Source organism: Hirundo rustica, chromosome 1, assembly GCF_015227805.2.
Source record: "Hirundo rustica isolate bHirRus1 chromosome 1, bHirRus1.pri.v3, whole genome shotgun sequence".
Lineage (NCBI taxonomy): Eukaryota > Metazoa > Chordata > Aves > Passeriformes > Hirundinidae > Hirundo > Hirundo rustica.
Genome location: NC_053450.1, coordinates 33,947,486 through 33,969,579, shown reverse-complemented (window position 1 = coordinate 33,969,579; position 22,094 = coordinate 33,947,486). Strand labels below are relative to the sequence as shown.

General features: G+C 40.3%; 1 protein-coding gene across 1 annotated transcript in view; it reads right to left on the bottom strand.

Moving 5' to 3' along the window:
- Window positions 1-2,414: 2,414 nt before the first annotated feature.
- SLCO5A1 (solute carrier organic anion transporter family member 5A1) overlaps window positions 2,415-22,094 on the bottom strand; it is a 74,183-nt gene continuing 54,503 nt past the window's right edge. Inside the window, exons 6-9 of the mRNA XM_040066867.2 lie at window positions 19,012-19,171; window positions 15,067-15,308; window positions 11,668-11,732; window positions 2,415-10,440 (exon numbers count right to left, since the gene is read on the bottom strand). Coding sequence (XP_039922801.1) covers window positions 9,995-10,440; window positions 11,668-11,732; window positions 15,067-15,308; window positions 19,012-19,171 — 913 coding nt within the window. The 3' untranslated portion in view covers window positions 2,415-9,994. The remainder of the gene's footprint in view (window positions 10,441-11,667; window positions 11,733-15,066; window positions 15,309-19,011; window positions 19,172-22,094) is intronic.

Genomic DNA, 22,094 nt, shown 5'->3' with positions numbered 1-22,094 from the left:
CAGACCAGACACAGTGCTTACCAAGAGTGAACCACAGATCCCTAGTCAGAACTCGTGTCTCCCTGGTACAAGAGTCAGCATAAAAAAGAATTTAGCTTTCAAGGTCAATTTCCTCTTACATGAACAAACATATGTTTGTTCGATGGCCTGTGAATAAGACTACTTTCATACCTAAACTCAGCCTCTGAATCTGTGCTTCTTGAACTCTTCTTTCTTTTTTGTAGTCCTGGGACTCTGATGCTCCTGCAGACATGAAGTTTGCAGGGATCAGGAAAGCAGATGAATCCAAGTGTTACAGAAGCAGTCACTGCAATGTCGGATAGAGCCCTGAGAGAAGCCTGCCCTGAAACCACACTAGCAAGCACAGGATGTATCGATGTATCTCAGAGCAGGGTGCAGAGCAGGCTGAGCCAACGAGTTGGGGAGAACTTGAAGGACAAAGGCAAATTGAAGTAAGGTCCCACACAACCACCTCTTGTATCTTTGTGCAGGGAGTTATCCAGCACCAACAATGGTGCCCTACAGTGTTTGAAAGTACAGTTCTTTGAAAACCAAGCTAGGTTCTTCTTCTCTTAATGCTGGGGCAGAGATAGAGAAGGGAATGGTGCAACAGTGTGGTCCATTGATTCATCCCACTTGTCCTTCCTCCTCACCTGAGAGCTTAAAGTACTCATTCAGGAAATGGAAGAATGAGCATCTTATTGGTTTGAAAGTTGTCTACTTTTCTTCTTCTAGGACAGTACTCAGTCATCTGAACTATCAGCTAAACAGTGCCCTACCTTCTAAACTAGGTGTGAGCCTTTTTTACAGGTGTCTTATAGGAGTGTGGAGGAAAGAAAGTATAAAGGACACATTCTGTAGGCAAGAGGTACAGACAGTAATGAGATCCGATCCTCGCTCTCTCGGAAACATCCACCAAATATAAAACTAAACCAAGTTAAAGAGGTCAAAATCTGTCATATTTCTAAGTACGCAGCCTAAGCAGTGTGTTGCTGTCTCTATTTATTTTATATTTCTTTCTGCACAGTGCTTATTGTCCCATAGCTGAGGCAGTCAAGTCCACGAGCAGTGCATGGTGTGACTGTCAGGAAGCTTTCACAGGCAGCTGCAGGCTCAGGAATGAAGCAAGTGCCTAAATCTGGCAAGTGCACATCACATGGGGGAGGGCCAGGAGGATGACCTTTGTGGCTTTTTGTGATCTGCAGAGCAATAGAGATGTGTCTATTCTGAAAGGCAGTACACAGTTCATTGCTTTCTGAAGGGCTCCTGGAGATGGACAGGAAGAACTTTTAAAACTTGCACATCTTTGGGAGGTAGCAATGTTGTGTAAAATGTTTCATCTGGAATTTAAGGCAGCCAGTATTGCCCTAACATCCTCGGACAGTGTGAGACACTTTCTGAGAGCCCTTAGCAAAGATGAAAACACTACAGAAGAGCAAAGATGTGTAGTGCTTCAGTTCCAGAACTAGACACAGAATCACAGAATGGCTTGGGTCAGAAGTGGCCTTAAAAATCATCTGGTTCCAACCCCCACCACAGGCAGGGACATGACTTACATCTGTTATCTGTAGGTGAATCCTGTTGTTACTGAGGCAAATGCACACTACAGCTTTGCAAAAAACATTTGGATCAGAGCATAATTCTGGAGTTCAGTCACCTGTAGGTTTTTGTGACAGCTGAGGGAAGGCATCTTGGAGGGCAGGTCTGAGCACAGACCATCTCCACTCTCCCAACCAAAATCCCTTGAGATGCCTGCAGCTGTCTACACTGGAGTCACACAAGCACATTCAGAGAGGATCTGTGTAAAACAGTCAGGGCTGAGAAGCCAGGAGGTGAAACAGCCTGGTCCAAGGAAATCTGCCTAGGACTAGACTTGAGCCCTGAGCAGCCATGGGTGCCTGGGTACGTGTGATGTTGTAACAAACTTCTTCCTTTCGTTTCACCGGTCCTGTCTGTGTGCTCTGACACCATTTTCAGTGAGAACCGATGTGCAGCAAACAGGGTACAATCCAGAGACAATCTCAGAAATGTTGTGTCGCACCTGAGCGGATGCAGTCACAGCCTGAACTGCCTGCGGCTGCCTGCAGTGTCCGCAGCCCTCGGGCTGCAGGTGTCAGTGCAGAGCCACGCCACAAGCGCTGCCCAGGGCTGCATCTCTTCAGCGTTCCACCGGCAGCGGCACCCGAGATGAGCGACAAACCTAATTTCATCCACTTCCCTTGGTTTAACAGCTCTGGTCTTGGACACCGGTGACGTGCAGGGAGAGCTGAAAGATGCTTTTTTGTGTGGTTATATGTATTGGAAATGAAAATGTGTAAGTCTTACACTGAAATCAGAGAGGATCTGGACTCAATCAACACACATGATATGCTATTTTTTATTTCCAAGTATCAAGTATTCAAGAGTTTGTTTTGTAAACACTTGTTTACAACAGATGCTGACAGTAGGTTTCATTAAATCATGGGTTATATAACTTTAAAATTACTCTAAGCTCTGCTGAGAAATAAATATAAATTTTTAAAAAAACCATACAAGAGCCTAAAGTATGCAAAAATACCCAGCGTAAACCAATTATTCTCTTTTTACCACAGCACAGCACCCACACACTCATACCATCAGACATACTCTACAAATTTCCTTAATACTCTACACATTTGTTTAATAATGAGTTTTTTAAAAACTAAACAGTTACAGGCAGTGTGCCCACTCCATGCTCCTACAATACCACCCAGACTGTTGCTGTTCTGCACAAATCATTTGGTAGAGGTATGCATTGCAGCCAGGGGCCAAACTCCCATGTGCTCAGCTGGTGAAAAGAGCAGGTCTTCTTTCAGCAAAGCCTCCACTCAATTGTGGATCCCACTGAGGCAAAATTTTCTTCTTTTCTTACTGAAACTCAGCTTTGGATCATTTTGTACATATTTTTTGTTTTGTTTTGTTAGGAAATTTCCCTCCAAGTTTTCGAATATGGAGTTTTCTACAGACGCAAAATTTCTGGCCTGTTGGTCAGAAGTGTGATTAGTGCTATTAGTGTTTTCAGTGCTATTTAGAATACAGACACCCGCCCTGCACGAGCAGCCCAGGCACAATAACACAAGGAAAAAAAAAAAATAATAAAAAAAATCATGGTTCAGAATTCAAAAAGGAAATTTTGTCTCCAAGATTTTAAAACCTCTTTTTGGAAATCATAGCTCACTTTAAAGTCAATCAGATTTGGCCTTTTTCCATTCCTAGAGATAGAATTTGCTCTTATTCTATCCCTCTCTTTCTGATATTCCATGAAAGAACATTCATATTTCAGATCTCAATCCTCATTTTAATTCAAACGCTTGCTAATATTGCTTGGTTTAGTGGTTCCAGAATTTATCCCAGTGTTGCTTATCAGAATGTATTTTTAGCCCCTGCTTAAGCAAAGCGACTAAATAAAGTAACATGCTACAGCAGACTGAATACATTCTACACTAGACTTCTGTGGTCTGTGTAGCTTTTACTTTACCTAACAGTGCTGGGCCAAATCCTACACAGACTCCTGAAATTACTTTCCCACAGAAGAGCTAGGTAGGAATTGGCCCACCAGGAATTACAAACACTGTCTTTGTCAGAGCAGTCCAGACTTTAGGAACAGGAACACATGCAGTTGCATCATTGACATGCCTTGAATATGTCATTTAAGTCATAGTGAATATATCATAAAATACTTCAGTACCTATTAGCACCACAGTGTTGTTTAGTCTTTTGTCCAGAGATTATCAAGCTGTCTCACCCTTCCTCAAGGTGAACAACATTTTGGATGCTTTTTGTAGCCCTTCATTAATTCCACAGCTTTTCACCTATTCTATATAATGAACAAAACATTGGTACAGGATAACATGGTGACAACGTTTGAGATTGAGAAAATAAAAAAAATACAGCACACAATGGATAATGCAATAATTAGAAGAGTAGAATGGAACCTGGATAAATAAGCATCTAATCTGTAACACCTGAAGTCAAGAAAACTTTGGAGCTACTTTGAAATTGGAGAGCTAAGTCTGTGTTTAACAGGCTATATTAATAAAAATAAAAATAGTTAGCTGAACTGAAGGACTGGAGGGGTAACTGCTAAAACTATTAACTGCAGTTAGTAAAAACCTGCAGTTTAATGTAACAGATACGGCTACGGGGCATGCATAGTGTTAACTTTCCTCAATTTATGCAATAAATTATGAGGAAAATACAGGAAAAAATTCTTTCCTGAGGATCAGGTAGCCTTTCAAACCTTTGGCCACAAAGCAGCATGTTATTAGTGATACCCAGTGTAAAGGAGACAAATCATGTGAACCCTGACCATACCCTGTCCTCACACTGAAGGCTCCACATCCCTACTCTGTGACAACGTTTACATGCAATCCTTTTGAATTGTTATTTGTCAAACAAAATGTTAAAAGAAAAAAGAATAAAGCCCTCATTCCCTACCAAAGAATAATCTACCACCATGATGTTGACTGCCCATTTTCTAAGCACTCTGAAGTGATGAAAACATCCAAAGAATCAAGTCCAGTATGTGAAGAACCTGAAGTGTTTTGCTTACAGGTTTAATCTGTAAGTAGCAAACACTCTGTCCAAAGCAATGACGATGCAGGTCGCAGTCCTGGTCAATCTCTGTTACCAGGTGTTTTTAGCCCCTGCAAAGCAACCACAGCTGGATGGCTTCAGCTGGGGGAACCCAGATTCTGAAGCATGCAGCACGGCATCTCCTAAGCCACTGTAAACAACACATTATTGAGAAAACAGAAAAAGATTAACTTGTTTAGGAAGCTTTTTGTCTTTGATCTCCAAAAACAGTAGTAACAACCAGTGAACAGAGTATAAAAGCTAAATAAGCTTGATATTATTCCCCAGTTCACACACACTTGCTAAAGCACCAGCATGTTAACTTCCAACATAAGGTATGGCCTAGGTTCTTCAGCCTCAACACTGGACTAGTGAGGCCAAGAATCCGGCTCCAAAACAGCAGTAAGACACTTTGGACCTATTTATCATCAGTTTTATGTCAACATAACACCATGAAGAGCTGTGGTATCACCTGCACAGAAGTGTAGTAAGGCAGCAATTATTTAGGCATTTTTGGGGGAAAACTCACTAAGAACAGTGCAGAAGGTGCTGACCCCTTTCCCAGCCATGCTCTCTGAAGTTCCAGTGAGCAGGCAGTGCTCTGCTCCGTTTTGTGCGGGACACTGCCAATTTGTCACCTGAACTTCTAGGTCCAAATCCTGTGAAAGGACACAATTCGAGTCTACAGCATTACCTGAGCAATTTCATTGGCTCTAAGGTCAGAAAGATGCCTTTATTTAATCTATCTCCCCATGTAACACACAGCTTTTCAGACAGAAATTTCAGACAAAAATAAGCGAATGGCAGGAAGAGCGAGAACTAATCTTAGACTATTCTCACAAAATATTTTGAATTTGAATTCTATTTGAAAATCACAGCCTTCCTCCATTGCCAGATATCTAGGCTGCCACACCTGAATGCCACAGGAGAGTACTCAAGTGTTACTTTGTGCTATTCTGGTTTACAATTATCACCGACTCCACGGGGGAAACGCTCATCATAGAAATACTCTTTGGACAAAGGAATTTCTTTTTGAATGCAGACAGGATTCAGTTCCATCCTTACATATGTGTATTACTTACAAGTGCACTACTTAAATATATAAATTTACCCACATATTTAAGTGTTCTGCTGAATCAGAGCCATAATGAATTAATACCTAATACTACAAATTAATAATATAATCTGCCCCCCCATATTTTTGAAAACACTATATTTAAGTGTTTGTAAATAATTTAGGACCTTTCAAATGTACATTTCTAATACCTAGTAGGAGGTTTGTGCCTCTACTTCACTTACATAGCAGTAAATTCTGAAGAACTGTATGTTACTACACACACTTTTAAAGATATATAGGCTGGTCAAAGAACTGAGTTTCCAAATAATATTCCAGGTTCCTTGCAGCTGCTCACACTGTACTGAAAGGCTACAAAACATCATTGGTTCCAAATTATACCACATTTTATCCAGTATGCCCAAGGGGAAGCAGGGGACCAAAGCCAGAGGGCTTTTGACTAAAACTGGAAATATGGAGAGTCCTACTCTCCACACTATTCCAGCCCTGCAAAGATCTACAAATTATCTCCTGAGGGTGCTGCATTCATAAGCAGCCAAGGGCATGGCTGCATCCATTCTGAAGTTTTCTTCTCTTTCAGGAAACAAGGGTGAATGGGAAGCTAAGCAGGGACAATTAACCTCAAGTTCACTCAAGTCCATATATTTGGGCTATTTCTCCTCTCATGTTCCTCACTCTAAATCAGGCCTAAGTGGTGGAAGAGGGAGTTAGTCTGTCCTATGAGGGCATGGTGGCACTTTGACCATCACCAGATGTCGCTGCTCCATGTTATCACTGGCTGGTAAGCTGCAGGCAGGTTGGGTTTGCAACCCACAGCAGCCTGTGGGTGAGCAGGACACCTGCTTCACCTTTTCTTGAATTCACCGCTACCAAACTTTTCATGGATAGAGAGGGAAGGTGGCAAAAATTACAACTTAATGGAATTTGATGTTCTACGGTGAGAGGATCTCACAGTAGGAAGACAGCATGGGCCCCTTCACCGGATGACAGGCAAAGCTCTTTTTTAGTTCCTGTGAAGTCAGTTTAGCACCTTGTGTCGACCATGACGAGGGGTGCTAGGGCTGCACTCAATGTCTGGCGATTCTGCTTCCTCCAGCAATGACAGCCTCAGAACACAGTGTTTGTTCAGCAGCTCTCAGTCCATACACCGGTCAATCACAATGCAGGAACTGACATTTCTAGGAAGTGAGTGTGTTTCCCCTGCATACCTTTATTGGCTTAGTTTAGACTGTTACAGATTACTCATGAGAAACCCTCTTGCAGGAATCAATCAAAAACTGGCCAGAGTTTGGGTTTTCTTTCAGAGGAGGAGGCTGACTAAATTGATTTTACAGAAATTTATTTGCATTGCCAAAATTATCTACACCCAGAACCAGAAAAAAAAAATTGTTTGAAATGTAAGGAATTACATTTTGTTTTGCATATAATTCTCCAAGAAAAAAAAAATTATTTCTAATTAAAAATTAAAATTGAAAGTATGTATAAAAGGCTTTTTCAGCATTTCCAAAGTTAACATCTTTCTTTCTACACTCCACTTTTCCAGACATTTAGGAAATATTAATGCTCTTGGAAGTTGAAGGGTCAGGATATCCTAAAAAATGGATGGTGTCCATTGCAACAAGCTCCAAAATCCCTTGAAAGCTCAGAAACAGCAGCAGCTGCAGTATTACCTTTATCACTCTCATTCTTTGGCATCAGTGCCATTAGTTCCTGACAGTCCTAATCTGCTCTCCCTTGTTTTCGTATGGAACAGAAGCATACAAGGCATGAAATATAAGAGATCAGGATAGACTATTAATCTTCAGTCTTTTACAATTCCCTAAATGCTCTGTTTCTGAGGTATTTGAAAAGATTGTCACTCTTCACTTCTCCCTGTGATGATTAAAACGGGGAAGTGATAAAAGTGGACAAGTGCTGGGCTGCAGTTACACTCTGTCCTACTACTTTACCAATTTTTGCCATGGTAGACAATTCTTGGTGCAACAAATATTTGAGACTGAAACAAAAGGAACATCTTTATCATCTATTCTGATATATATATATATATATATATATATGTATATATATATATCTCTCAAACACCTTTGAGCCAAGGAAATTTATTTCTCAGGACAAGTGTAGAAGCCATTATCTCAGGAAGGGCCTGCCAGCTGAAGACACTTTGTATCTGGTGGCTGCATAAGAGGAAAAGCCATTGTCGGGCTCAACGCAAAAAAGCTGTGAATATGGACAGAATGGTAGGAAGAGATCAAAACAATATTCCTCTGTGTTTGGGGTAGAAGAATCGGAGTTTTCAGACAAGAAGAGTAAGAATTGTTACGAACTACATAAATGGACTGAGTCATTCTGAAATAAGCAGCCCCATGGGTAGTCCCATGAGCTGGTCAAGAGGATCCAGGTGAGGACAAAAGTCATTTGGCAAAGGCAGAGAGGGAAATCCCTTCCCAGGACAACTCAGTGGATGCCAACGAGAGTACTGCCTTTATTTTCAAGGACGTGGTTCCATATAATATTTGATCAACACACATGTTCTAAATTGAAAAATTATATCAGGACTAATTCCATTCAAAAATATGTGGAATCCCTGTGCTTTCCTATTTATTTTCAAACAAATTCTCTACTCAGCAAAATCCAAGCCAGACTGAGTCCTCTTAAAAGACTGCTTTTTAATTTCCTACACTTCTAAGACTTCCCCTGCAGGGCACAGTACAGCCTTGACTTCCCCGTGTCCAACTGATATAATTTTCTACCCTTTGAGACATCATTAGTACTTCATGAGCATGGCACTACAAAGCCTCCAGCGCAAGAAATGAAATGCCAAGCACATTTGATTAGAAAGTCTCAGCATTTCCCAGGGAGAGAACACACTACAGTAATTTGGAATAAACAAAGGCCACATCACGTCCTGTGAGTCCACACTTGCCAGTAATTTCTATTCTTAGCTCTTCACCTGGAGGGCCGAAGAAGAGACAAACTCACCCTTTGCCTTCACAGGAGCTTTCACTGAAGCTGAGAAAAGGAAAGGCAGACGTGTGGGACAAACCACACAACCAGGAGCTCCAGGCCTGTCCCACCAGCCTGCCCAGCACTGGGCAGCTAGAGAGGCAGACGTGTGGCAGAAATCAGAGGGTCTGAGCCAGCCCTCCCTTCCCAGCTGCCCAGCTGTCAGGGTGCTCAGTGCCTCGGGGTGCCAGGGAGAGCCTCCCAGCTGGCACCGCGGTGGGCAGGCTGCTCACAGCCCCCTGGAGGGGCTCCTCGGCTCACTCCTGCAGCCTGAGCTCCGCTGCCGCTGGCTGCGAGGGGCCCGCCAGCTCCCAGACACCGGAGAGGCCGTCAGCTCTCCCTCGGGACTCTCCCACTGAAGCTGAACTAGACTGGCACACAGCTCTGAAGGACAGCCAAACTTCCTATCAAGCTATAACCAGCTGTTTTCTTCCTCAGGAAAGTATGGATTTGGTGCCAGTAACAGCCACCCAAATAACATTGCAGAAATATGCACATATCTGCTCTGGTATGTGTGTATGATTCCTCCATCTTAATGTTACTATAAACCAATACTGAAGTTTTTTACTTCAAGCGTTACAGTATCCTATATACTTTGTGAAGAATGACTACATCCCAATTATGAAAACTAATGCACATTTTGACAGGATAAAGATGTTACAACTCAACATTTGCAAACGTTACCTGATGCGTAACTCTTGTATGGCTTGACACGTTACTAACAGTACTTTAAACCTTATGTTATTTTTTAATTTAATGATTACGCCTGAAAATAGCCCCTTTCAAATTCAGTTGCAGTAATGTCTTTAAAAGCAAGCTTTAAACTTAATTTGCTGCACATACAATTATCCAAATAAATTGCATAGTTTAAATAAGTTCAGTTGTGCTTTGTAGCAGAACTCACAGTAATTATTCATCTATTAAAAATACAATTTGTGGATATGAAGTTGACAATACATTTAAGCATTTTTTTGAGTCTAGACACCAACAATATGAGGTTTTGTCACTCGTCCACTGACTTCTGCTGTTCTTAACGCCTCAACTTTACAATGATATTAGATCAGAGCATGGACATTTAATGCACACATCTGAAATAATGACAAACACAATTTTTAAAACTCCATTGTTGAGAGGGGAGAAATAAGAACTCGGGTTGGTTTGAGGTATCCAGCCCTCCGGAACATATTATGGTTGTTCGCATCAAGCTTTGTTGGTTTTATCACGTGTTACATTTAGATTAAAAATAGAAGGCACAGGTGTTTAACAAGGCGCCGTAACTAAGCCAACCAACAAAACTAAATATTACATTACCAAGCCAGGGGTCTATATCTCAACAGTGACTTCTTCCAATGCATTTTCATTTGAGGAATTTATTGCTTCCGAAAAAGGGCCGGGGTAGGTCTGTGCTAAGCAGTTCATTCCTTGTGCCACACCGATGTCTCCTTGGGAACTGAAGGTAGGGCAGGATCTAGTCCGTGCATAGTTTTGTTGGGGTCCAGCTTGTCCAACCATCTCACTCACAGTGTTCACCGGAGAAGCCCTCCAACTCTGTCTCTGCAGTTGTTCTTCTTTACACTTTATGGAATACCAGGCCAGGAAAATAAAAAAGAATCCCACGAACTTGAGAGCAGCTGCCAACCCAAAGTAGACAAAACGAAACGAGGTGACATCGTATTCCCAACAAGATCCTTGTACGCCACAATCCTGTTGCCAAAGCATGCACGTGGTGTCAATAACAGCCCCAAAATAAATTGGAGTGGGAATATAAGCTGAAACAAAAATAGCAAGAGAAATAATATGTGTTAGCATATTGTGGAAAACTTCTAAAGAAATTATACGCCCCAGCCAAAGAGCGTAGGTTGAACACTTTTGAGATTTTTACACTGCTGTTCTCACATGAAATGTAAACCATGGAAAACTGGCCAGCCAATCTTCCCACCAACACTATTTACCCCACACATGAAACCTACCACAAATGGAGGGAATTCAAAGAAGCCAATGCAGCAGCACCTTACAATAGGCACTTTAATCTGCTGTCCCCAGACAGCTCTTCTTGAGCTACGTGTCTCCCCCAAAAAATCCGATTTTGCTCTCAGGAACATAGAAGGTGAAATACATTATCTCCACAGCATTACCTGTTGAACATCCTTTGCCCATGAGCTGGGAAAGGTGCTGTTTTTATATTAAGGTAAAAAAAGCACTGAAGATCACAAAATGTTTTTGAAAATAGATGTAAGGGGTAAGACCATTAAGATTATAAATTTCCTTTTGAATAGATCGTCCCAAGAAACAGACTTTAACTTCTAAGGCAGCTAAAAATGCAGCCAGTCCAATGAATGCTCCTGCTTTCTCCAGAAATACAGCATCTTTAAGATGAGATTAAATTTCCTTCCTCAAACGAAACGAAGATGCAGCTTTATGGGCTTCTCTTGCTCTCTTAGAATAGAATACAATGCTTGCTCTAGTCATGTACTTCATAGTAGCTGAACACCTGGAGTGCTCTTTATGGGCAGGATTTTAGAAATCAGAGATCTTAAAAGGGAATGCTTTGAAAAATAAAGACTTTTAGCATCTACCCATTTTTGCTTTGAAACACTTTAAAGACATTAAATAATATTAGAAGAAAGACATTAAGTAACAAGTGTTTATTTCAAAAATGAGAAAAACTATTGTTACTGCTGAAAGCAACAAAATTCTTGTTTTGAAAGCTAAAGAAATCCTTATAAAATAATATTTAATAACTATTAATTTTTAAGTACAATTTGAAACTGTAAAAATTATCTTTCTGTGAAACAATGTTGTTCTAGAAAGTCAGTAACCAAAAAAAACATATTAACCATATTTTCAGATGCTATCTTTTCAGAAGTTATTAATTTTAGGTTCCTAATACAGTTAGTCAAGCAATTAGCTGCAGATTTACAGAATTTTAATACTTTTATGGTGCATTTAAGCTGAGCATGGCCTTTATGGAAATGTTGAGCTACTGTAAGACTTACCGAGGGTTCTTAATAAAACAAACTGCATTCCTAGTGCAAAGGGCCGCTCCCCATCTTCCACAGACCTAGCAGGTGGACAGAAAACTCCAGTGAAGAAACAGTCATAACTAATAATCATCCTGCTATGTTCTGGCTCTACCTCATGGCTTTTTTCTCAGCTATAGAAAATCTTTGTCTAAGTTTCTTCTCTTTAGCTTCTACTATTGTTAATTCCCACTGCTAGGAAAAACTACAGCCAGCTTCTCCTGGACCTGTTTAATCAAAATCTCAGTCATGCCTTTTGACCTTTCTTTACCTGTGTAAAGCCTGAAGAATGTGATCCAAGCACATTAAGGAAATTTAGAGAATCCAAACAAAATATTTATGGCTTCTCATGATAGCTTTCTATTATTTCATATGTCTTAATTTATTTTTCTTAATATTTGTGAGGTAAATTAGAATTAATAGATAACTAAATTGTTGAAGGCTGAACTCAGTTTCTGAATTTACCAAATCTTTGTGTAGCATAAGCAGTTTGGAATTACTTTATGAAAAATTTCAGTACAAACATCCCAACAGACTCTTTAAATACCTTTTCAACTCAAGTAATACAAGATGCCTTCCAGTGGTTTCTAAGGAAAAATGTCAAGCTTACAGAGACTGAATACAAAGTAACAAAATTCCACACTACAATTTTAGTAAACCAGAAATTATCTACTGATTTTAAAATATTTATAATTCTTAATCTAAAGGTCTTAAGATAAATAGCTTCCAATGCCACTGAAATACACCATAAAAACCCACAAAAAGTCTGCAGTCAAAGGGACGCAGCTGTGAAATCCAGTTTTGAAGTCAAGAAATTGAGAAATTGGAGAACAAATGTGGACCACAGACCTTTGAGAATGGACAAAGTACAGTATGTGGTTTGGGACAGCAGGTATCACTGTCCAGGTGTGTGGGCCCCCATTACAAAACCCTGTTGGAGCTGTCCCTTATGAACCTCAGTGTTGTGAGGTTCACTGCAATATTGATCTTCACTAGCCTTTGCTACTTGCAATGCAAGGGCAATATTTTTTTTTATTACTATTATTTTATATGTGGGAAATCCAGAGACAGAAGGAATAAAGTCAGAAGTCTCTGAATTATAATGGTGCTGTGCACACAATAGTTGAGGTAATGCTGAGCAGCTGGAACTCTGATGTACTCAGCTCCGAGTGCCTGGCTTCAATGTCCCAACAGTGATCCTTACACCCATTCTGTGCAGTTTTTGAAAAGCAAACTGGGAGGCAAAATTCCTCAATGTGATATAGCAACGTCCTCCCTTTGTCAGCAGCAGGCTCCTACATAAACCTTAGCCACCTGAGCTGAGAAAATGACAGCAAGAGAGTGCTTGTCCTTGGAGGGCATGAGACAAAGATTCCTGCCAGAGGAGGTTTCTCAGCTGTGCTCACAACTGAGTCCAAGGATACCAAAGCAAGTCTTGACCTGCCTCATATTTTCCAAAGTTGTATGACCTATTACAAAGATTTGCCATTATTATTATTTTTAGAGGGGCCTAAATTTGTCCAAGAGTATCAAAGTGAAGCTTTAAAGACAACACTACCAGAAGGAAATTCTACGTGGTTGGGAGGACCATTCTCACAGAAATAAAAGGCACAAGACTGGTGTAAAAAAAGCTCAGTTTGAAGACAGATTTTACACAAAACCAGGACAAAATGTGTCTCTATATTAGCAATTAATGCAGCTAAACAGCTAGTGCTGAGACCTGACATGAACACCACAAGAATTTCAAGCATGTGTAGGGATTTACTTCAGATAAGCTCAAACCTGGTCTCATGGACAGGATGTCCATCTGCATCTGGATCATTTCGGGTGTGCTTCTGAAGAGTACCTCAAACACTGGAAGAGGCTTCCTAGAGAGGTGGTTGATGCCTCGTGCCTGTCAGTGTTTGGACAATGCCCTCACTAACAGGTTTTCATTTCTGCTCAGTCCTGCAGTGGACTGTTGGACTGGATGTGCATTTCTGCAGTCCAGGCAGTTGGACTGGATGATTAGAGAGAGTATTTACCACAGCATGTAGGGACAAGACAAGGGGCAATGGCTTCAAACTGAAAAAGAGTAGGTTTAGATTAGATATTAGGAGAAAATTCTTCAGTGTGAGGGCAGTGAGACACTGGAACAGACTGCCCAGAGAAACAGTGGATGTCCCATCCCTGGAAGAGTCCAAAGTCAGGTTGGATGGAGCTCTGAGCAACCTGGTCTAGGAAAGCTGACTGTCCACGACAGCAGGTTGGAACTAGGTAATTTTGAATGTTCCCTCAAACCCCTTCAAATTCTATGATTCTGTGCCCATTGTAGGTCCCTTCCAACTATTTTTTTCTTTTTTCTTTTTTTTTTTTTTTTATCTTCCAATTCATCTTCACCTGAAAAGAATGAATTCTGTGATTCTGTGCCCACTGTAGGTGCCTTCCAACTGAACTATTTTTTTTTTAATCTTCCAACTCATCTTCATCTGAAAAGAACTTACTTCTTCAACTCTGAGCTCTTCAGCTTCAGATCTCAAACCAAATGGACATCATTACACCATTCTTTGTCCTCCTATTACCAGCAGAACCAATGCTTATGAGTATGCTTTGTAAATTCTAGTAAATAATTATAAAATTTTCCTCTAATTCGTCCTTCTCTTGAACAGTAGCAACACAGATACATAAAACAAATACAATTTATTTTAGCAGTAGACCATATTGTATTTTTTCAGTTAAATCTTCTTTAAAAATCAGCAGAACTTCACTTACAGGAACTGTTTTAAATGGACAAAGATATTACAGGGAATGATTATGTTTATCAAACTAGATGGCAGAGACGGGAAAAGCCAATCCAAAAATATGAATGCTTTTTTTCAAATTGACAAATAAATGCCATGGCCTTTTTCCTACAAAAGCTGTGTTGTTCTCTATCCTTAGAGTAATGGCAATAACACCACTACTACAGTACAAGTTCAAAATTCTTGCGAAGATAAAAAACAAGGACTCAAAACCAGGCATGTGGCAGGAATGAGCAATTTTAAGAATGAGAAAAGGATAACTTTAAGTACTAGCGTTTTTCTCTTGCATTTGAAAATCCAAACCATTGCTCTAAGGCTGAAAATTTTGCAGGAGTAATAGTTTTCTTCCATGATGTTTTTGCTTGTTTTCTCTTTCTAACACCTGGAATTTACTGCGCAGTTCCTCTTTCCTAAAGTGGATCATCATCCACTACATATTCTAAATACAAACAGATTTTACCCCATCCCTGTGAGCCCTTTCACTTTTTAAGGCTACACAAGGGTTTTACTCACTTTTTGAAGATACACAAGCTTGACAGGCACTGGTGATAGCGAGCACGGCCAAAGTACTTAGAAAACATAACTGAGCTCTCACCTGAGTGTCACTATGACTGCTGATGGCTGGGCACATGCTGTTATAAGGGTTACAATGAAGAGAAATATGAGGAATGGGATGAGCGTGTTGCAGGTTCGATCACACTTCCCAGACACAGCGTAGCCGTTCTCATTCAGGTAGGTTTTGACAATCACCAGCCGGAGCTGACTGCGCTGGCCCACTGTCGGCGGAGTGATCACCTGGCGACTCTGCACACAGGCACATTCTGTGTAATTTCTGACCTGGGAGAGAGGAAAAGAACATTTCCATGGGAAAAATGTATGTAGGAAAGACACTGCAAAGAGACAAAGTCCTGTGGTATTTCTCAATTGAGAATTATTTTGCTTTGAGCATCATTACCCCAAGCACAAGCAAAGTTATGTCTCCACGTGATTTTAAAGCTGGCCAGGACTCTCAGTGATGAGGTTGCCGTTCCATTGCTTTATTTAGTCTGAGTTTAAAAGAACATCTGGTATATATTTGGGAAATATTGACAAAACAATTTGATCACTTCTGACAGGGAGGCTGGAGAAAAGTATTCTTTCTACTGTACTACAAAAAAAGTGAGGAAATGCTCTTCAGGCAGCAGTGACAATGGTGATATTCTGAAATCCAGCAAGCTGCTGACTTTTATATTCAGGCAGTGTCTTCTGCCATGTTAATGGAAAGCTACCCAGATCTGGCAAAAGAGCAACAAGCTGCGCTTCATGCTTGAAGCTCAGGACCTTCCACCTGGATGTGGGTGTAGATCTGGGCAGGAGCTAAAACAGAGAATAAAGGGAAAGCAGAGACTGAAACAGTGAGACTGCAGGACTCACTGAGAGATTCCTGAATGGACAAAGAGAATGAAATTAAGATGAAGAGACTGAAAAAAGAAGTAGCATTTCACAGGCAAACAGGACTGTAATTTGAACAAGGGGAGGAAGAGCTAGGTCAGAAATAACCTTCTTTCACATTTATGACACTTCTGTTTTCATCTAATGTATGGCAAAGGGATGTGTAGCAGATCAGAATATTCCAGTGCTACAGAATAAATTGGCCAGGACATATGTGACATTACAGGAAGGAGCTTTCTGTTTCAATTTTTGCATTCATCAAACTTTGGACCACACAGGCACAGAAGTTACAAAATCATCTAAAGATAGTGAATTTAAGAACTTATACACCAAGATATATCTAAATCATGGCTGTTTGTGAATTTTAACATATACCTTTATATGCATCCACGCCATCATGTAACCTCACACTTTTTTCCCCCACAGGATTTAGCTGAACATCTTAATAATGTATCTATTTACCCAGTATTTTACCTCCCATATTCAAAATGTGACTTAAGTATTTTTTTCCTCAAATTAAGAATGTTCCACCACAAAGATGGAACGGCTCATACTTCATTTCGATTTTCTATAACACTCATAATTATAGCTTAACTTATTCAAAAAGGAGTAATTTATCTTCAAAACAGTTATGAAGTATTGATGGTATCTCTATTTTGTAGTTAAGTGACTGAAACAGATCAAAGATTTCACAAATGTGGGTGACTAATTTGAGACAACTGGAATCCTTTTTTTCAGAACATTTTCCATTATACCCAATTAAACTAAGTGTAACTTTTCATGCCTTCAAATACAGATTTAGGCAGTCCATCTACAAGTGGCACTTCTGGTTGTTGCTCCTGTTCATCACCCAGAACATGAAGAATACAAGACTAATGACCAACAGGGAGAAGTTTTGTTTAACTAACTTGCCCAACATCACTTAGAAACAAAGACAACGACAGATTCTGGTTTCCTAAGGCAGCACTCCACTCTAACATCACTTGAGTATCTGATTTCTTTCTACAGTACCTCGCCCTAAACACCTTATTACTTCCAAATGCAAATGCAAAATAGGAATCCTACAGAAATTAGACCTCTTTACAACTCAATCCTGGTTCATCACCAGTGAAATTAAGTGGGTGTATTAAATGAGACAGAATGACAGAAATATTAAGAGTACAGGAACAGATATATGTGTGTGTGTGTGTGTGTGTGTGTGTGTGTGTGTGTGTGTGTGTATATATATATATAAAAATATATAAACAGGTGTGAACTGTACACTGGTATCCTTTCCTCCTTTCCTCTTAGTTCAGACTTTTAAATGGGTAATTTTGAAAACACTCTACATTATAAATTTAAATCCAAATATCATACATTAGCAACAATTTGTGTGTTACACAGCGGCACTAACTTACATTCATTGTTTTTAAAAGTACCATACAAAAAGGATTATTTAATCCAACAGATGCCTTTTCCAAGCAATGTCAGCCCTATTCTATTCACCATTAGCTACTGAGTTTAAGCTTCAGGCCTTGAAGCATCTTTTCTTAAATCATAAGATGCAAGAGTATGTTTCAAAATCTGTAGTGAAGAGCACACACTTCCAGAGTATTTCCCTACTAAATAAATGAATAGTGTCAGTTTGATATCAGGCAAAATGTGACAAAGATGAAGCCTATGTCCCAATCCAGGAAAGCAAAAATTAGATTATATAGACACTGAAATTTAACCACAGGCTCACACTGGAGGCTTTTCCAATTGGTCAAAACAATTTTCTACCAAAAAACAGCATGATAATCTAAAAAGGGGAAAAAAAATAAAGGAAACTAATCTGTTCTCAGTGGCATCTATGTATAAACATGCTTTTTCATACCATTAACCAGGTGACCTGAGAAAACACGGTGCTGGAGCTAACATCCTCCTGCTTCACAGGCTGGCTCAAGACTGCAAAGCAGGAGACTGATACTTTTTAAGTAAGCTTTTTGGAAAGCACAATCAAGCCCTAAGAAAATCAATGTTTACATTACTTCTTGTCTTTCTTAATTATCCTTTTTAAAAGGACAGTTCTGTAACAGAAGAATTTATGAGCTCATTTTTAAGGAAACTAGTATGACCATAATGCTCTGTTGATACTTAAGTCAGATTCTACTTTTCAACTGTCTTCTTGTGCCCAGTCCTGGAAACTGTCAAATTTCCATAGTTTGGTTTTACCAGCAGGATGTCCTCCTCCAGTTCAGCATAACTAGAATGTTGGGTTGGAACAAGCAATGTATTTCCAAGAAAGAAAGTGGATTATTAACATCTTTTAAGTTCGGGTTACTTGAGTTTGATGACAACCTTCTTTTAGCCTGGAAGAGGTTTAGAAAAAGGGCATGGGAGACTGGTTGAAGTGTTTCACAAGAGCAGAGTACATGGGCAGTCTTTACCTAGCCAGGAAAACCACAGACTTATCAGTGCACTAGTGCAGGTGCAAGAGCTACCTGGGCAAAATGATGAGGCTGACAAACACCAGTGACTTTAAACAAATCCTAACTAAATTTAAACATGAGTTTAACACGCTTCCAACTACCTGAAGAATTAAATTCTTCCTTCAATTCAGAAAGGGAGTCACAAAAAACCTCAAACTGTTCTAAAAAGTAAGACTGAGCTTGAAGAAAGACAGTTTGACATGGCTGCCTACATTGGCAGAAAGCCGAGTTAGATGACAATGACTCAAGGTACCCTCTCCAAGCCCTGCAGAAACAGCAGGCATGCAGGTCACTGCCACCAAAGGTCTTTGGGGTCTGTATGGGAAACACTAGCCCTCCCTATCCCATGACATTTGCACTCACTCAGATGGAGAATGCACTTAGTACAAATAAACTTGCGCCTCAAACTGGTACATAACTAAAGGAAGTTAGTGTTTCTTTAGAAGGAAGGTCTCAAAGAAAGGGCTGGGACCATGCAATAACAGCATTGCCAGTCTTTCAGATCATGGAAAGGCTCAGAAATGGAGGAGTCACCTGCAGAGAACTTCTCTGAAGCTCAGCGGAGGGATGCTTGAGCTAGGAAGAGAGAAGTATTTGATCTGCAGCAGTCCCAAGGGGCTACTCAGGAGTTGTGTGTGGATGATGGGTGAAACACTTACCCCTGTGCTGTGGTTTCCACCACTGATGCAGCCAGCTAGGCAAGGATTAAAATATGTTATTCCATCTGATCCACAGACAGGCTTGTACTCATGAATCTTACATCCACAGTTAACATTACAGCTTCCAGTCAGATTCCTGTGGGCCATGGCAAGAGTGGGACTGAAGAAAGGAAAAAGAACATGCTAGTAGAGCACACACAGATACGCATCTTCTCCTGTACAGAGGGAGAAAACATCCTACTCTTTAACTCTGGAACTAAGAATTAATTTTTAGACAAAGACTGTGTTAACTCTGGGTTATGTATATGACTTAAATAATATAGAAGAACACCCAGGTCATCCTTGCCATCAACTAAAAACACAATAAAAGAAATACCAAAGTTTAAAATTTGTATCATATTTGGCTAGGTAATAGCTGTATTTTTCCTGTGGTTTTTTTTCCTCTATGAAGTAAGACACCACTATTTTATATGTCTGTTCTAAGCTGCAGTAATTTCTTGTTGATTACTAACAAAAGACTCAATGGCAATATATAATGATTCCGTGAACTAATGTGAACTAACAGGCAGGCATCCTTTCCCACATACCAACACCTGTTCAGAAAACAATGCTTGCACTACTGATACAAATACATGTAATCTACAGAAAACTCTCTAGATCTGGAAGACTCCTTTACTAAATGTCTGTAAATGAATCACCAGTCTGCTTCCCTATACCATTCCCCAAATCCCTTATGGATTTGGACATATTTCAAATGCTTCTTTCCCATCCTTGACTCAAGGCAGCTTAAACACCTACACCTACATGGCTCCCTAAAACTACACAAATCTGTGCTTGATCTTTGAGATCTCTGGCCAAAATGCGAACAGTGGCTTACTCCAAAAGTCCTTGAGAATTGGTAAATATACTAATATCTGATAATTATACTGGAATGCATAACCACTCCACACCAGGCTTATACTTCAGTGTTATACTGAATTAACGGTTCTGTTTTGTTTGCCCTGCTCTCAGTACCAGGCTTATACTTCAGTGTTATACTGAATTAACGGTTCTGTTTTGTTTGCCCTGCTCTCAGTACTGCTCAATGGCCACTGCTGTTTAAAACTACCTCAAATACCTCTGCTCTGAGCAGATCAGTAGATACCCAGGGAATTTCAGCACCTCCTCAGCCAGGCCGGAGCTGAATGGAATCTGGATTGGGTTTGTGACTGCATCCTCAAGATCCTGTACACATGCTCACAGACTGCCACGCTGCAGAGCCTCACAAGGGCTGCTGTTGGCTTGTCTTCATGTCTGTGATGCATGGGCAAGGCCAGTGTGAAGATAAACAACTAGCAGCAGACTTAGAGCATCCTAGCTACCACCGGGACCACAAGGAATGTTCTTCTGTTCCCATCTTCTACCCCTGACTAGAGCAGAGGCTTGGCTCCAGAGCCATTCTACACACAGTGACTGTCACCCATGCTGTTTCACCTCACCTCCTCTTGTTAGTGACACTCAGTAGCATGACTGCTGCTCAGAGCATTCCACTTGACTGGTTGTCTTAGATTTATGCACCACTATTTGCTTTGGCTGAATATGCTTGTCTTCCCAGCTGTGCACTTTTGCAGAAAATTAAATATTACTAAGTAGCTTTCAAATATTTATTGACTGTCTACTGATCACACAAATCAGTTTCACAAATTTAGCTCTTGAAACTACTTTACTTTTATGGTTTCGCTGGATACTAACCAAAGCCTTTCTGAGTGTTTTGTTTCTTGCTCCATAAACAAACAAGATACACTTTTAGAAACAAGTTGTAGCTTAAGTAGGAAGTCAAATATCCAGGACTGGTAGTTGTTCTGTCACCTTCTCAGCTATCAGCTGAAATTTGTCATATTATATCCTGCTGGATTTCAATAAGCAGTATGCAGCAACACATCATATAGCAATGGGCAGACTTTTCCAGTTATCTATCAACAGGACTTTTTCTCCAATTGGAAAAAACACCAAATCATCAAGACATTCCTCAGGAACATAAAAATTTCAGCAGCACAGTGACAAAAGCTTTTCACACCAACAGGAGAGGCAGCATTTTTAGAGTTTTATGAAATCCTAGTCAGCCTGCTGAGCTGGATGTCCCAGATGCCTGAATACTTGGCATAAGGAGAGACTCCATAACTTGCCTGGGAGACCCTTGTGCCTGTGTTCCTGTTGACAGCAGGACTTTGCCACACTGCATAGGACCAGGTGCAGGGACAGCCCAGACTGCTGGGAAAGGCACAGCTCAGGTTCCACTCTCCAGCCTCCCTCACCCTGCAGCACAAATTCTTCAGATCTTTAATCTCAGAGGTATTTTTTTGCTTGTCCTGGAAGACAACTTAAGTTTACAGATACACAAAACAAATATACTCAAATTAGTAAGTTACTGTAAACTCTGTCTCTCCAGCTTTCAGCAACTTTTGTCCTCAGCATATCACTGGAAGGCTTCTTTGGGGAATTTCTTTTTGTTGCTTAGAGGAAATACCTTGCACACAGAGAGGTTTGGTTTTTTCATCCTTTCAAGAACATATTAATACACAAAATAATCTATTAACTGTCTTTCCAAAAGTTCATTATCAGATAGTTGTAGTAGGCTCATGCCTTCATCCTCATTACCTTCACTCTTCACTTATTGTTTACTCATCTTTCAATGGTGGGAAATGAAGGACAAAGGAGTTTCAGATGCTGGGGACATGAAATCTCTACTAACACTTGTCTGTGTAACCCCATTTTCATCATATTAGATCAACCATACAGCACATACTACAACAGATTTCTTCAACACTTCTTTCAGGAAGGAATATTTTTTTCTTGAAGGTATGCATTCTTCAGGAAGTAAACTGAACCAAAGCACTCTACTAATCCTGTCTTCTGGCACTGGAAGGCTGCCTACTCTCCACAAAGGAAAACAAAGCATTTATCCCTGAATTACAGCACAGCCCATCACAGATTTACCTGCATCAGCCATTAAGAGCAGCTTCTTAGGGAAACTGCACCAAATCTAGTATGTCCTGCTCATGAGCTGATCCACGGGGAAAGTAGTCTAGTTTCAATGCAGCAGC